This window comes from Salvelinus fontinalis, chromosome 34 (genome assembly GCF_029448725.1).
Source record: "Salvelinus fontinalis isolate EN_2023a chromosome 34, ASM2944872v1, whole genome shotgun sequence".
Lineage (NCBI taxonomy): Eukaryota > Metazoa > Chordata > Actinopteri > Salmoniformes > Salmonidae > Salvelinus > Salvelinus fontinalis.
The window spans coordinates 9769437-9786149 of record NC_074698.1 but is presented as its reverse complement, the minus strand read 5'-3'; the positions used below and the strand labels follow the sequence as shown (position 1 = coordinate 9786149).

The 16713-nt window shown below is 44.2% G+C and overlaps 2 protein-coding genes across 2 annotated transcripts in view; one reads left to right on the top strand and one right to left on the bottom strand.

The window, feature by feature from the left end:
* Positions 1–16713, top strand: part of LOC129833042 (protein tweety homolog 3-like) — a 128685-nt gene that overhangs the window by 68280 nt on the left and 43692 nt on the right. The window lies entirely within an intron of this gene.
* On the bottom strand, positions 4052–12176 carry LOC129833043 (beta-1,3-N-acetylglucosaminyltransferase lunatic fringe-like). The gene is made up of 7 exons (XM_055897293.1): positions 11610–12176; positions 7070–7118; positions 6666–6768; positions 6396–6549; positions 6004–6255; positions 5798–5883; positions 4052–5653 (listed from the first exon to the last, which is right to left on the bottom strand). Exons 1-7 carry the CDS (start codon positions 12039–12041, stop codon positions 5587–5589), a joined length of 1143 nt encoding a protein of 380 aa, XP_055753268.1. The 5' UTR covers positions 12042–12176; the 3' UTR covers positions 4052–5586.

Here is a 16713-nt window from a genome sequence, read left to right as displayed (position 1 = left end):
TCAGTCTATGTCATGGACAGAGAAGATATTCCTAATGTTTTGTATACTCGGTGTATGTTTCTTTAAGTGTAGGAATGTACTTTGGGCCTAGGGCAGCGATGGTTTATGAGTGAGGAATGGGCAGGACAACCTTTCATGTCTTTGATGAAATAAGTGGATGTTTTCAGATAATTCAAATGATTCAATTAGGACAATGTCATGGAAAGTGGTCGAGTACATTATCATTGTCACTATAAGACTGTTGATAGATAATTCAATTACAGCTTGTGCCAACAGGAATTAATTGCCCAGCACTCAGATCAAAATTATTCAATAATCATGAGTTACAGGCACGGCTTTCCGAGTCAATGTGGGATGGATGGGTGAGATCAAGCTATTGGCTGAACACACAGGAACTGTTTTGCCTGCTGTGGGACACTGTAGAACACAGGTTTCAAACTCATTCCACGGGGGCCGAGTGTCTGCGGGTTTTCGCTCCTCCCTTGTACTTGATTGATGAATTAACATCACTAATTAGTTAGGAACTCCCCACACCTGGTTGTCTAGGGCTTTATTGAAAGGAAAAACCAAAAACCTGCAGACACTAGGCCCTCCGTGGAATGAGTTTGACACCCCTGCTGTAGAAGGTCCCTTATGTATTACCTTACCCAATGGACCTTTCAAGAGGCTACGGTATATGGATGGATCGGTCTGGGAGGAGCCTGCAGCACTCCTCTAAGGCTGGATCTTCACTATAGTCTGTTCAAGGACACTGTCTTCACAAATAATAGCCACTCTGAAGTTCAAGCGAGCCCTCACTTCTAGAGATATGTGATACCTGGATTATGGTGAAGACAGCCTTCCCAGCTTTTGAGTACATGTTAAGAAAGCGGATTAAGCCCTCAGCCAGTTGCTGTGAGTGCTCCCTCCCAGTGGGGCTATACAGAACCGTCCTACCACTCCAGCCACTCCTAATCCTACAGACACCGTGGGCTGTTAATTGGAGACTGGCTGGGTGGGTGATCTGCAGGGGAAAGCCACGGTGACAGTGTGCGAGTCACCAGCGTCTCCGCAATCCCCGGCACGCTGTGGAATGTTTGTCTCCTGGCAGTTGTTCCAATGTTGGATGCCTTCCATACCTCGCCAGATTTTAGCCTTGTGCCAGGATTCACCATGAACATCACTGCAGGAGTTTCCTAATCCACACCACCACTGCCCCACCATTGGCCCAGCATCGTCCGGGTTTGGCCAGTGTAGGCCGTGATTGTAAATAAGAATTTGTTCTTAACTGACTTGCCTAGTGAAATAAAGGTTGAATAAAAAAATATATTTCAAAAATTGAATTGAAATGTGGAAGGTGTTGATTCAACCAGTGTGCCCAGTGGGTATGAATGAAAACAAGGCAGACCTCCCTGATAAAACATACTTTTCGTGTGTACTTTGACACGTCTGAACCAACAGCAAGCGGGGAGGTGTGAGATGTAACACCTATGAGGCTGTAGATTCTCCGAGGTGTTAAAGTGTCTTATCAGCAGGATACAGACAGTTCCAGGTCATCCCCATCTATAGCCATCTCTGACACTTCTCTGTAGATAAAATGATTGTTGGATTAACTGTTGAGTGTGTCCACCAAATGAGTCAGAATGAGTCAACTACCTTACCTCAAGTGTTTAACAGGTTTGCTTTCACGTTTCATTATCAAGGCACCAGTTGTTCTGGCCTTTACATTGCACATTTTTGGGGGGGGATTTCATGATTTAAATATAGTTATAGTTGTAATGTTTGGAATCCTACTCGCTCTATTATTGGCCTACACATTCTCAAGTAGGTTGGGAGCTTTTTTAGACAGGAAGCACCCATTAAATGGACCGTCTGGGAAAAGGCGGAACTCAGACAGTCTGTAGCGTCTGAAGTGGAGGGGAACCAGTCAAAACAAATAGAAAACCTTAAGTCCATGTGTGTTTAAAGTACTTATGAATTCATGTCAACTGCCACATGGGAATTCTCAGAACTAACTATCATTTAAAGGGTGGCAGAGCAGACAGACAGAGACTAGATACATCAGCTATTCATGATGACTGACGCCCAGGGTTAAAGCCACAAGTACGGCTAGGGTGAGAGCAGACAGTTTGACTGACACGATTCTGGAGAAGCTAACACAAGGAAGACTGGAGATTGAGTGTTGACTGGCATCATTGTGTGCAGAAACAACAACTATGTGGACAATTCATCATTTAAAAAACAGAATTTGGATAGTGGACTGGTTTGGTTCCTAAACTCTTTATCAGTGATAACAAGATGTGGCACAACAACACCCCCGGTTCTATTTCAACATTATGTCTAGTCACCAGAAGAGATGAGGTTACAGGGCTGTAGCATCTTGTTGTTGCTCTCTGATAACCCTCTCACCAGTTACATGTCTTTCTGTTTGTCATCTGTCACCTGCTGTTGTGTCTGTCTCATACACTCAGGCTACAGTCCCACTGAATGGAAGTCCTATCTCTCAAAGCATATTTTAATCTTTTGACTCACCCACTTTACATTTACAGTCATCTGTCCATTTAGAAAACATTTCATGCGAAGGGATGAAGGAACCGTCAGTGAAGCTGAGCATGTGAGACAAATTACCAGAGAAAACATCCAGACCACAAAGCCATAATCATAGCTTGGCTTGGTGATATGTAGTGGGAAAAGTTACAGGCCCTTTGTGTCTGAAGCTCTGTTTCAAACAGACATCTGCCATCAAGCTCTCTCTCTCTCTGTTCTCTCCTCTCCAGTGACACATGAAATGATAACCCCCCCCCCAATCTTTATGGAGGTTTGAAATAAGGGTGAAATGTATTATATGACACAAGCATGTTAAAGCCATCACTCTAGTAACCGTATCCATTTAACCAGTGGCTATTCGTTGGGTGAAACTGTATCATGACTGTAGAGGAAGTAGGGGGTTCTTTACTGGCACTGGACCCATGTGAACAGCATCAACATGGCTCAAGTATATCAACTCTTGTACAATTAAGTGGTAAGTCGCGGATGTGTCCTCATAACATGTCTTCTTCGGCACCGAGATCTTTCACTTAGAAAAACAAAGGTTTTATATGAATAACAAATCCTTAATTAAAGAGTTATGTGATCTCGTACAGCTTTGGCTCTAAAGTCTGGTCTGACTCACAGGGTTACAGAAACAGTACCTTGGTCAGTCATTTCAAAACCTAGAGGGATAAAAACTTCTGAGAAGCTTTTCTGCGCTATGCTATAGGTGAGACTGCATTGGTTGAGTGATGGACGTTGTTGGGTCTAATATCTTTCAGATCAGGCAGGGGTACAATGCGTTACCCACAATTCATCATTGCCAAACTGTTTTCCCAAGGCTCGGTGTCACACTGTATGATGAGTGATGTCCTCCGTCTTCTGCATAGAATTCTGTCTGAATAAAAGCGGTGGCTCTGTCTGTCAGACACAGAAATGTCACGTCTGATCACAACGTCAGTGGAATTAGGATTGTGACACATGGAGAACTGTGGTTCCACACTGCGGGTCTGTTAATTTCTCACAATCCTTTTCAATCGCAACAATGTCCTTTCCCATACCCAGTGTTGTAGACTAATAAATTAAGTCCGAGTTGGGGCTTTTAAGTGTGTCCCATTAGCATTATAATTTACACGCTGGGCCTCGGCCAACATTGACTCACTGGGAGAGGTTTGCCTAAATGCTTAAGTGAGATGAGCACAGAGCTTTAGACAGAGTACATACAAATTTGGGCATTGCCATTTCTAGTCTGCCCTTTTCTTTGGCATGGTTGTGAGAGATGACTGAGTTTACAATGATAGTTTTTAATCGTCATGCCTGGGTGTGCCTAAGACGGTTACATATAAAATCATGGCAAGTTATGACACCCAATTTCATCCCTTCTGAATAATAAGGATGTGATTGAATAAGCTGATATTTTGTTCACACAAACACTATCTGTAAAAAAAGGATGGCTTATTCCATTCTAACCTTTATGTAGAAGTAGATCTGTAACCTCATGCAATGAATGGAATGTCATAGAAAACAAAATACGAAACTAAAATTGTTTCTCAGCGGTTATCCAACTTTATTTCAAAGCGTCATGTTCAGGCACCACAGTAGTTCCTATGGTAATAACATCAGGATTTGATCGTAATCCCTGAGAAGCAAACATTAGAACCATCCAGATACTGGAGGATAAATAACAGCCATTTAGCGCAGTTACAACAAGCAGTAAAAACATGCCCAGGTCAGCAAAATCCTTTACATTCTAATCCGCAATATACACATTTAGCATTTCAACAAAAAAGGCACAGTACACAAGTACTGCTTTATAATTAACATATACAATCCTACCCAATATGGGTCGTTTACAGAGGAAGAACACCTCTGTGTGTGTGTAAACACTGGTGTTGCTCTTGCAAAGCTCAATACAAAACCAACCCGCATACTCACTGAGGAATGAGTTAGACTAGTGTACATGGCTCTCCATCAATCCATTTTGTGCAAAAAGTAACAGAGAGTATTACATGTGTAGATGGTAATGTAAATATAAACTCTCAGTGGAAGAGTTGGAGGTAATTTAGCTACTTCACAAGAGCAAGCAAAAGTTAATTTGAAACCCAGCTGTGCAATTTTTAAACAAGACCATGTTCAAACGAATCAACAGTTGATTGTAACAGAAAAAAAAATATCGATATCTTTGCTATATATTATTTTCCCTGATTCTATCAAATGCAAGGAATGTTCTTAAATACAATCAAATCTAGAGATATTGATATTTTGGGGGTTATGTTATTACATCTGTTGGTTTTGACACAGCTGTGAAACATATCTAAGGACGTCAATTCATTGATTTAAAACTATCAATAAGGGAGAAAGTGCTTATTCCTGATATACCTCAGATTTTATAACCTGACGGCACATTCGGAAAACTGCCTTCTGCCAGCTCAAATCATATTAGTAATAACACTGACAAATCATTAATAAAAAGCACCAAAATATCTTCATATTATTGTTTTTGTCCGGAGTCTTCTGAGACGAACAACATTTTTTTACTACAACCAAAAATCCCCAAATGAAAACCATTTCCTCCACAATCTCAGAAATTCTGACCATCTGATTATTTCTATAGAACCTAAAAGGATTGTCTTGAATGGCTTCCAAAACCCAGAAGAAACAAAAAGAAATTGAACAATGAGGGAAATAATTCAGCGGAAATTCAACAAATGAATCATGTAAAGCTGGCAAAAGGCTTGGATATATAAGTAGTGTATTCTATAAGAATTGCAAATACATTTACAAGCAACATTTAAAACAAAGCACTGATTGCCTGCAAAGCCATAATGCTGAAAGCTCCTTCCTACTAAGTGCCTGCCTGGCTCCTCTGCCCCTATGCCAGGGGAGGAAGCCAAGACACCACACAGGAAGGAAATGTCCCAAGGCGGGCCGCACAGCAGCCCAGTAAAACTATCAGAGTCCGTGTGCCACTGAAACAAAAATACAGTGACATCACAGTCCGATACCAAACACGGGTCCCCACCAGCCTTTCAGATACCGAGGCACGGCGGGGACGAGGATACCAAAGGAGCCAGTCACCTAGTAGGCAACCTGAAGCGGGCACCAAGGGGTGTCTGGGTACAACAAACAGTGCACAGACTTAAACCTGGAACACAAGGAGCGAGAGAGCGAGACATGGAGGTTAGATTAACAGAGAAAAAAATATATACCCTCTTTACAGTCAAGATAGTTCAAGTAGAGTAGGATCGCCATTTGTGTATTAGGTGTCATGCAGAGGGTAATGTCTCACCTTGATGGGTCTTCCTCCACTGGGAAAGCCCCTTTCATATTGATGATGTTCCTCTTGTTCTCAAACATTCCATAACTCAATGTGATCTGGAACAAGCAAATACAAGAAAGAAATTAGCACCCATGCACCCATGCCCAATAAGTTCTGATAAATGCTGAGACTCTATTCTCACAGAAACGACGGCCGGACAAACGTGCACATCTCACCTGTTTGTGAAGTTCAGATCTGGACACCTGTTGCAGGTTCTCCAGATGGGAGTGGAAGAAGTTGCTGCGGGTCAGAGGCACCCCCAGCACCGACTCGATGATGTAGCCGATGGTGCAGTCGTCAGGCAGACGAATCTTCTCTGCCGTGTTCATAAAATGGCCGCCACTGGCCCATGGGCTCATCTTCAAGGCCAGGCCTCGACTCACACAGAAGCCGGCTCCCCCAGTAGCAAACCAGAAGTTTACTGGTCGCTGGAAAAAAAGAAAAATGGAGAGAAAAAAATAGACCACGAGCATGTTAAGTTGTTGTTATGCAACCCTTCTGAAGCATCTCAAACGTTTAATAACCAATTGAAAAGTTGTTATAAGCCAGGAGGGCTAAGTCCACCTACCATCTTGTTGTCTCCTAGCCTCTCTGTGGCCTCGATGGGCCGGTCCAGGCTGGGCTTGCCAATGTACATGTCCTGGGTGTGGGGGTAGTGGGACAGCAGCTTCACCAGAGTCCTCGTGTTAACGTAGTTATCATCATCCACGTGACAAAACCACCTAAGAGGGGAAAACATTGTTAAAGCGTTCTAATATTTCAATTAGAAGAATAATCACTATCAAATCTAGAATGACATACAGCCTGGGTAAATTCATCACTTTAAATAGACACTTACTTTTTCCCAGACTCAATGAACTTGTCATACTCCACAGCCATCTTGCAGGATAGAGCTTGGCGGCTGTGTGCTGCTGAACAGTTGGTGTTGATGGCGTGACTCCCTATAGGAACAATGAGGGAGGAGATAGTGAGTTACAAACTACTACCTTACAAGCTAGCTAATGCAAGTAATTGTAACTATAGCGCTTTTAGAGCCTTTTTCACACAGTTTAACGCCATCTGCCACTAAGACTACATGCCCCAGGAGCTCAAAGCAACAAATTCCATGGGGATTCAAATAGGGGCTTGGTTTATCACTATCAAATCTGGACATTTAATGGTGAACTAATCCCAGCTACTGTTCAGGTTAAAACAAATATAAAATGAGAACTAAAATGTTTCAAAAGAAAATCTAAAACTTACCAATTTTCTTCTTCAGCTCCTCATCTTCTCCGTCTGTGAAGATGTATGTCTGAAAAGGAGGGAAAACACATCAGATCACGTTGTGGGAGTGGAAATCCATGAAATCAAAGCCCCTCACAGAACAAGTGGTGGCACAAGAATCAGCTGGATTCCAAACTACAGTATGTCTGATGTCCTTGTTCACCATACATCGAATTCAGTGTGATGACCATCTATCAGCAGTCTTCTATGCATGTGGAGAACACATGGCGTTAAACAAGCCCCACTAATAAAGGCCTCTTATGCAATGTTCCCCTCTCTCCATAGCAACTGTGCATGCCCCCCAAAAGTATCCCAGACATGGAACAAAGAGGGAGGCCCCCCCCCCCCCCCCCAACCCCCACTGACCCCCAACTCCCTTAAGACCCAATTCCATTCTAGATCTGTACCCACTCCCTAGCGCCAACATGTTGACTAGACTACAAATATAAATCGATGGCCATCATACAGATATCAATGGGGACATCACCAATGATCATTTCGGCACCACCTGTGTGACACAGAGTATGGTCTTAGCAGCCAAAGAATAAAGCTGTCAAGGTTAGAATACTGCAGGCTGGTGTTTAGTTAACAACAAAAGGCAACCTCAGTGGCACACTTAAAAGAGCAGGTAGGGATTAGGAGTTGTTTTATGGTGGGTAGGGCTTAGCAGGTGCTAGGCAGCCCTCCCTCAGTCAGTCAGACAGGGCTGATGAAAGGGCCCCCATGGCCTGTTTGTGTCTGCCGTTGCCTGTTTGTGTGCGTGTGTCTGCCGTTGCCCGTTTACTTTTCCCCTCTTGAGAGACAGCACCTGCCTTATCTCCGCCGCGTGCCCCAACACGCCAGGTAGCAGCGCCCACTCAGCCCCACTCCCTCCTTCCCTTTCTCGCTGCTCGCGACCTCCCAACAGCTAATGACAACTGAACCAACCCCACATTCCCACTAATTGATTGCTGCCTCTGACTGTTGAGCAGCAACAGCCATCTGAGATCTGTATCCTAACAGTGGCGCTGGCTGAGTTCATGCCAGAGGGCGATAAGGCAAAGATATTCACCTTTCTAATAACTCCCCTCCCATTTCTACAGTTCAGCACTATCTGCCATCGGTGCCAAAGCTTTATCTGATTGGTTTGCACAACAAACTGGGAGCAGATGTTGTGCGATGGATGCTGCAAGGCCCTGGGCCTGTGTTTGTTTAAGGAAGGGTGGTGGTTTCACTGGTAAAGGGATCAGAGGCTGGCGCTGTTTGCTTTAAGTCCCGCTGAATGGACAGCCTAATCACTGAGGCAGCTGCCAGAGCGGCCCGGGTACTGACAGAAAGGGGTCGAGAGGGGCTGATGGGGGGGGGGGGGGGGGGGGTCTCACTGCTGATTAGTAAAATCGAAATCTGTGTGGTCACTCACCCCCACTTCAAGCCCCTACCCATCCCCCCGTTCCCCCCTCTCTCACCACCCCATACACTGGCCCTCTTCAATAGAACAATGCCGGGGGTTTTCATGCTGGTTAAAGTCCTCCGCTGGGTAAATTCTAACTATGTTTGCTGGTATTTGCATACAGCTGCAGCAGTTAACTAAAAGAGAAGTCTACAAAGGGATAAATGGCTTTTGTCTTAACTGAAACATGAAAGAAAAGTAGTCACTCAAACGGAATACTAATTCATTTACCCCCGTAGTTTGATAAATCCTGTCCCGTGAGGAGAATAAACAGTTTTTTTTATGATGACTGTCTGAACCACAGATGAGATGAGGGCTGGGGTTGGGGGGGGGGGGGGGACTGCACTCCTCCCCACTAAAGAAAGGCCTGGCACGGCCCAGTCTGAGCAGAGCATGGTGCCTGGCTGGCTGTCTCAAGATCCCCGGGAAGGAAGGGCACGGACTACACCCCACTCCACTCATCTCCCTCCATCAACAACCACCTACACCCCCTCACTCAACCATGCCGCTTTCTCCCTTCAGCACTGCACTGAAGTCACTGAAGTGTGGACTACAGTACAGGACAGAGAACAGGCCACCTACAGACACAATGACACTTTCCCACTCTGACCAGCTGGATATTCACACACTCATTCCTTCATACTGTGAAGGGCTATTTGATTAACTCAACAAAGGAGCCAAGTCTTCTTCCAAACTACCAGACGTACAGACGCTCATTTTGGGAGTGCTGGCGAATTAGTATAATCTCAATTAAAAATGGAATGCATATCCCAACCACTATGATGTCACTGCCAGTGCCAGGCTACCAGCTGTCCTGTCCAGACAACCAAAGTCAATACCTTTATAATGCTCATTGATGTGTAGTTTAGAGCTAGATTTCAACCTGTGTTTTGTAGCTAGTTATGTACTGCAGAGCCCGGAGTACTACAAGCCAGGGAATGCTGTTGCTGCACAGTTTGTTCTCTCATTGTTTTGAGGCTCACTCACTAGGGAAGCTGCATTGTTCCAGGGGGGAAATCTGCTGAAACACCGGAAACAAGGGCCTACTATTTGAACAACCCGTGCATTATAGCAAGTTGTAAAAAAAAAAAAACATCGTATTTATCATGTTACGTCACAGTACTTTTGCTTACTCACTAACTTATGACTCACAAAAAACAATTGCGCCTTTCACTACAACTATTCTCTGAACCAAATCATTTTTTCCCCCAATAACATCTTTAATTTGATGTAATAAAAAACAAACATCTTACCATAATACTAAATCAGATATATTATTCTGCCAGACACAGTAAGCCACAGGCACAATTCTATCATGGTAATCACAGATTGGATCTACCCTCTCTATTTACATATAAACATTACCTGATAGCAAGTCCGTTGGCTTAAGGAAACTGTGCTGGAAATACTAAATCAGGGCTCTGATCTGCCCAGTGAACCAGTGCACAGTTCTAGTCAGGCCTCACCTGCTGGCAGAATGGCATCATATCTCGACCAGCTTCAGATACCAGCTACAGACATGATCAACTGGATTCAGTCAGCTGAGCTCCACAGGTGTTCGTCAGTTGAGCATTATCATTTAACCTGGGTGCAGATGTCCATATGTGCTGGGAATGACCTGATTCCTATGACTGGCATTAGAACCATCCTTTGTTCTCTAACTTCTGGCCACCTGCCGGCCTTCCTCCAGGAACTCCCATTTGTATTGTGTGCCCAGGCTGTCCTTTATGCCTGCACTGGCTCCCACCAGCTGACTGATTAAACCCTGCTGTTAATCCATCTCAGAGAGAGAGAGTTAACTTACATCATCCACTACAGTAAGCACAACACATTCAATGGCCGTGTAAACTGCTACTCCCCAAACTCTATTGACAGCCCATCTTCCTGAGCATAAACCTGTCCTGAAGTGGGGGGGTTAAGAACTAGGACAGGTGTCAGATAGATTCCCCCTGTACCGGATGTAGTAAACTCACCACAGACCATTATGTAATGGAGGGAGTCTTTTGAATGGGCTACTGTATTTGATCATGTGATGTATCTTATGTGTTCAAAGTTCCATTTTCATGGCAACAGACTCAACTCGCCCCACTTCCTCTGCATACAAATGAGACAGTGTTGCCATGACTAACCTTGCCATTTTCAAAACACCCAACACAGAGTGGGGTTTGGCTTGGGATGGAGAGAAGAGTTCTCAAAAGAAGGTGGATAAAGAATGTGTGATTGTGCCCGAAGAGAATGTAATTGACTTTTGAAAAATATGCGTGACAACTCCGGGTAGTGGATAAAATCACGTTGACTAGCCTCTGTTTCCTCTCGACTATGGCTGTGAGTGCCTTTGTGCACCAGTCTAAAAGAGCTTGGTTCTCAGGGCTGCATTTTCAAACTCAGCGTGCTACTCCCAGCACAAACTTCCCTATAGATGCACCCCTTTGTCCCAAGCATCCCCTTAACGAAGCCCCCGTTTTTACCATCCCTTGGCTGCTTGACCCAGACTCAGCTCCCACGTTCCCATGGAGCGGGTGAGACAAGGGGGCTGGGAAAGCTTTTCTTCCCCCCTTCAGAAAGACGCTTTGTTAGCCCTGGAAAGGGGACAGCACTGGAGCTGCTGCTGTGAGACACCAGGGCATTCACAGGGACACCCAAGAAAGCGGGATAATAGAGAGAGGGGAAAAAGGAGGGGGGTGCAGAGTCCTGAAACTGCTCCCTATGTTCTCAGGGGCATCACTCAAGGCAGAATACAAAGTGACAGAGCCTAAGGAACTCTGAATAATTAAGAGGGTAACATGGACAGTTCAGAATCAAACAGTTGTCACCCATCTCACCTGACATGAGTGGGACAGATGTTGCAGTGGGTCAGCAGTAACACTTAACTCTTATTGGTGGCTTGTTGTAAAGCATCTTTTGTGGGAGAAGATTAGGCCTTTTGCTCATTTTTGTAAAAGCATTTTGTGCTATGGTAAATCGCCTAGCCTAAGCCTACTAAAGGAAACCTAGTGAAAATATATGTGATTGTTTTATTCTAGACTTTGTCCATGGAAGATTTCAAATGAACCATATTCTTCTGATAATAATGTAGTATTGTTGGCTTACCTGCTGCATGTTTCTAGAGATCCAGGTATCCAGAAGAAGATCCAGTCGAGACTGATGGAACTTCTTTGTGGTTTTGACAGCGATAAAGATGTCATCTGCACTGATGTCCTCTGCGGGGGAGGCATCTGTCGCTGACTGAGCGGACCCTGCAGGCTTGTCCGCCTCTCTCCGTCCCCGGGTCAACTTGGAAAAATACGCAGAGAATCCTTTTTTTGCCTGCGCATCCGAATTGACCGGTTGCTGAACGTCCTTCACTCCGTCCATAGCCACGGTGTCCATGCTCTGGAGTGAGCGCGTCCCCATCTCTCTCTGGTTTGGAACCTCGTCTACCTGAACTCGTTGATGCTGCGCGACCCCCAAGAGCAAGAGAAGGCAGGTGACTCCTGCACTGGTTATAGAAATAACCGTTTTCTTACCATAACTTTTCGACATGTTAATATATTTCAAAACTACAACATGTAGTTGTATACTGAGAAACACGTATATTTAAAGTCCATATAGTAATTCTCTCCAGAATGAACAAAGAACTCAAACAACTTTCCCGTGCGTCTGCATTATTGTAATAAAATGCAATTTTGTTCTAGCCCTGCTTTATAAGCTACCCGCCAAGCTAGCCACGCCTCATGGGCGGTCTGTAATGTGCCATTGCGCTCTACTGTGGAGACGCTGAGAAAAGACTCTCCCCCCGTTTGGAGGGCGTGTGTGTGCGCGCGTGCGTGCGTGCGTGTGTGTGAAATTCATTTTTGTAAACCCATTGTTACTTTTGATTTCCTTGCCCGCCAAAGTTTTCACATTCTGCCTTAACCTACAACTATTTCTATAGGCTCTTTGATTGTTCTTGAATCTACCACAGGTAGGCCTTCATAGTACTTTGGTAAATAGAACATAAAAATATGTTGCTGTGTGAGCATGTGACATATACATTTGAATAAAGAAGTCATATTAGCTGGAGGAGATTAAGGAGGGGATCAGATCCTATGGTTTTCCTTATCAGGGAAGTCCCGTGGCAGTTACAGATAAAAGTCAAAGTTTCACCCAATGAAAGCAGCAGGTGGACATTGCTAATGTTTTCAGTTAGCACCTTGTCTGCAGTTGGTGGTGGTGAAAAGTAGCATTTTTCAAGTAGGCTTGAATAATTAACAACCCTATCTGGCTTTAGTTGGCCTGTTTGTGATTGTCATCAGAGCCTCACAATCTACAAGAGAGGATGCCTAATTGAATAAATGTTGATTATATTTAGGCTACTTATACGTACATCCTTGTGATTTTTGGGGGGTTTGGTTACAGAGCAGGCTTCTGAGTTTACAATGATTGATTAGGCCTACCATTGGAAACTTCCATTTAGAACCGGTGAATCCTGTAACATTTGGCTACGTTCCACGTCTTACAAATGTCTCTCAGATATAAAAAGTTGGACTCCTCATTGAAATTCTTTGTGAATTTATTCAAATTCTGCCAAGTGTGGACAGCTTGTTCACCAGCCAAGCAAATGCAATTATTCTGCATTGACCTTTTAAGGGCTTTAAACAGTTGGCAATTCCTCAGCCCTTGTTATTTAAATTCTGTCTCTCAAGCAGTGGGGTGGCTGACCCCTGGACGTGACATGAGTTCCAGCAGACTGACTGCCCTGCAGCTGGCAGTGACAGGTCTGAATACCCACACTCACTCCCACCAGTCTCAGTCTCAGAGAATGGCCAATGGACCACTCAAACTATTGGATGAGAATTATAATCTCATGTTTCTCAATAATAATAAGAAAACAGTTTGATGTGAAAAAGCATGTGAATCATGTGAAATCATCTTTTGGTTAGAGGAGTTAGCTTTAAAGTCATATGGAGAATAGTCTAACACTGACTATCCTTATTTGCAAAGTCGTCTAGCTAAAGCCCTACCCCACCACTTCTATTGTTGAGCTAAGTAAACCAGAGTAAATTGGTATGGATACCAGCTTTATACTTCTAGTCCTCTTTTCCTGACATCACAAGGACTGGTTGAACCAAAAGAGAAGTTCTTCTCCTCCGTTTTACAGTAAGAGAACACACTGTAAAACAGAGGAGAAGAACCACGAAGGGAACACACTGTAAAACAGAGGAGAAGAACCACGAAGAGAACACACTGTAAAATGGAGGAGAAGAACCACGAAGAGAACACACTGTAAAACAGAGGAGAAGAACCACGAAGAGAACACACTGTAAAACAGAGGAGAAGAACCACGAAGGGAACACACTGTAAAATGGAGGAGAAGAACCACGAAGAGAACACACTGTAAAACAGAGGAGAAGAACCACGAAGAGAACACACTGTAAAACAGAGGAGAAGAACCACGAAGAGAACACACTGTAAAACAGAGGAGAAGAACCACGAAGGGAACACACTGTAAAACAGAGGAGAAGAACCACGAAGAGAACACACTGTAAAATGGAGGAGAAGAACCACGAAGAGAACACACTGTAAAATGGAGGAGAAGAACCACGAAGAGAACACACTGTAAAACAGAGGAGAAGAACCACGAAGAGAACACACTGTAAAATGGAGGAGAAGAACCAATAAGCCTTTCTCCTTAAATGCCCCTTTAAAACAAACTGAAAGGTGGGCTTTTAATCAAACAAAAATCACAAAACGTTGCTGAGAAGTAATCCTTTCACTTCGATTTGTTCCTACCGACAAGCCCTTTTGTGCTTCTTTTAAAACTGCTAAAAAAAGGCAGATAAAAAACAAATATAAGAAACCAGGGAGAAGGGGTTGTCTCCCTGGCCCTCATTCTTCTTGGATCAACAGGCTCTTTCTCCTGGTTCTGCAGGAGATTTGTCCCACCTCTAAAAAGGCTTTTGGTCAGACAGCTCCTTGGACTCCTGGGACAATGACAGTTGTTAAAATGGCAGTTGAAATGTACTAAGTGAAAGTCCTTCTTCTATACCAGCTTTATGCCAGCCATCCCCCTTTTTGCCCCTATCTTCCCTCCACTGACAGCAACAACAGAAACATAAAACCTTCTTTTCCCCTTAAACTACCCACCACACTAAACAGCACCCCATCCCATCCCTGAGCCCTTCTAACGATGTTACCGCTGAATTCCAATGAAATGAAATCCCCTTTGTAAAGAGTATCCCACTTCCACCAGAGAGTGCCCACAGACCCACCAATAAACACAACAGCGCTTGATCTCTCTCTGAACATCTCTGGGGATTTGAATAGAGAGGGCCTGGGGGGAATGAGTGGGGTGGTTATGATTAGAAGGATGCTATTTATATTCCTCATTTACTGTAGGATCTATGCACAAAGGGGAGGTAAAGCATTTCTGTCAGTTCTGAGGTCAGTTTGAGAAATATTACTGTTGTTTTTTTATGTTTGTGTCTAGCCGCAAAAATGTCTCTGTCAGACCACTTATTGTAAAGGCCTTTTTCTCACCACTGAAACTTACAAAACACATCCACTCAGCGCTGAAAGATTGCACACTCACTGTTGAAACTGACTACATACAGTTTTACCTTGCTCTGTGCGTCATAGGAAGCATCTGTACATAGTAAAGAGGCTGCATATCGCTCTGGGCAAATCCTGTACTCATACGTTTTCTATTTATTTAATTTACATCTTCGCTTCACATCCCCTTCAGCTGACTATGAACAGACACATACAGTGCCTTCGGGAAGTATTCAGACCCCTTGATTTGTACACATGTTGTTACGTTACGGCCTTATTCTAAAATTGATTACAGAGACTTGTCCCAAAGCCACTCCTGCGTTGTCTTGGCTGTGTGCTTAGGGTCGTTGTCCGGTTGTAAGGTGAATCTTCACCACAGTCTGAGGTCTTGAGTGCTCTGGAGCAGGTTTTCATCAAGGATCTCTCTGTACTTTGCTCTGTTCTTATTTCCCTCGATCCTGACTAGTCTCCCAGTCCCTGCCGCTGAAAAACATCCACACAGCATGATGCTGCCACCACCATGCTTCACTGTAGGGATGGTTTCCCAGGTTTCCTCCAGACGTGACGCTTAGCATTCAGGCCAAAGAGTTCAATCTTGGTTTCATCAGACCATAAAATCTTGTTTCTCATGGTCTGAGATTCTTTAGGTGCCTTTTGGCAAACTCTAAGCAGGCTGTCTTGTGCCTTTTACTGAGGAGTGGCTTTTGTCAAATCAAATCAAATCAAAATGTATTTGTCACATACACATGGTTAGCAGATGTTAATGCGAGTGTAGCGAAATGCTTGTGGTTCTAGTTCCGACAATGCAGTAATAACCAACGAGTAATCTAACCTAACAATTTCACAACAACTACCTTATACACACAAGTGTACATAAAGATATATGAATGAATGATGGTACAGAACGGCATAGGCAAGATGCAGTAGATGGTATCAAGTACAGTATATACATATGAGATGAGTAATGTAGGGTATGTAAACATGTAAAAGTGGCATTGTTTAAAGTGGCTAGTGATACATTTTTCATACATTTTTCCATTATTAAAGTGGCTAGAGATTGAGTCAGTATGTTGGCAGCAGCCACTAAATGTTAGTGATGGCTGTTTAACAGTCTGATGGCCTTGAGATAGAAGCTGTTTTTCAGTCTCTCGGTCCCTGCTTTGATGCACCTGTACTGACCTCGCCTACTGGATGATAGCAGGGTGAACAGGCAGTGGCTCGGGTGGTTGTTATCCTTGATGATCTTTATGGCCTTCCTGTGACATCGGGTGGTGTAGGTGTCCTGGAGGGCAGGTAGTTTGCCCTCGGTGATGCGTTGTGCAGACCTCACTACCCTCTGGAGAGCCTTACGGTTGTGGGCGGAGCAGTTGCCGTACCAGGCGGTGACACAGCCCGACAGGATGCTCTCGATTGTGCATCTGTAAAAGTTTGTGAGTGCTTTTGCTGACAAGCCGAATTTCTTCAGCCTCCTGAGGTTGAAGAAGCGCTGCTGCGCCTTCTCCACCACGCTGTCTGTGTGGGTGGACCATTTCAGTTTGTCCGTGATGTGTACGCCGAGGAACTTAAAACTTTCTACCCTCTCCACTACTGTCCCGTCGATGTGGATAGGGGGGTGCTCCCTCTGTTGTTTCCTGAAGTCCACGATCATCTCCTTTGTTTTGTTGACATTGAGTGTGAGGTTATT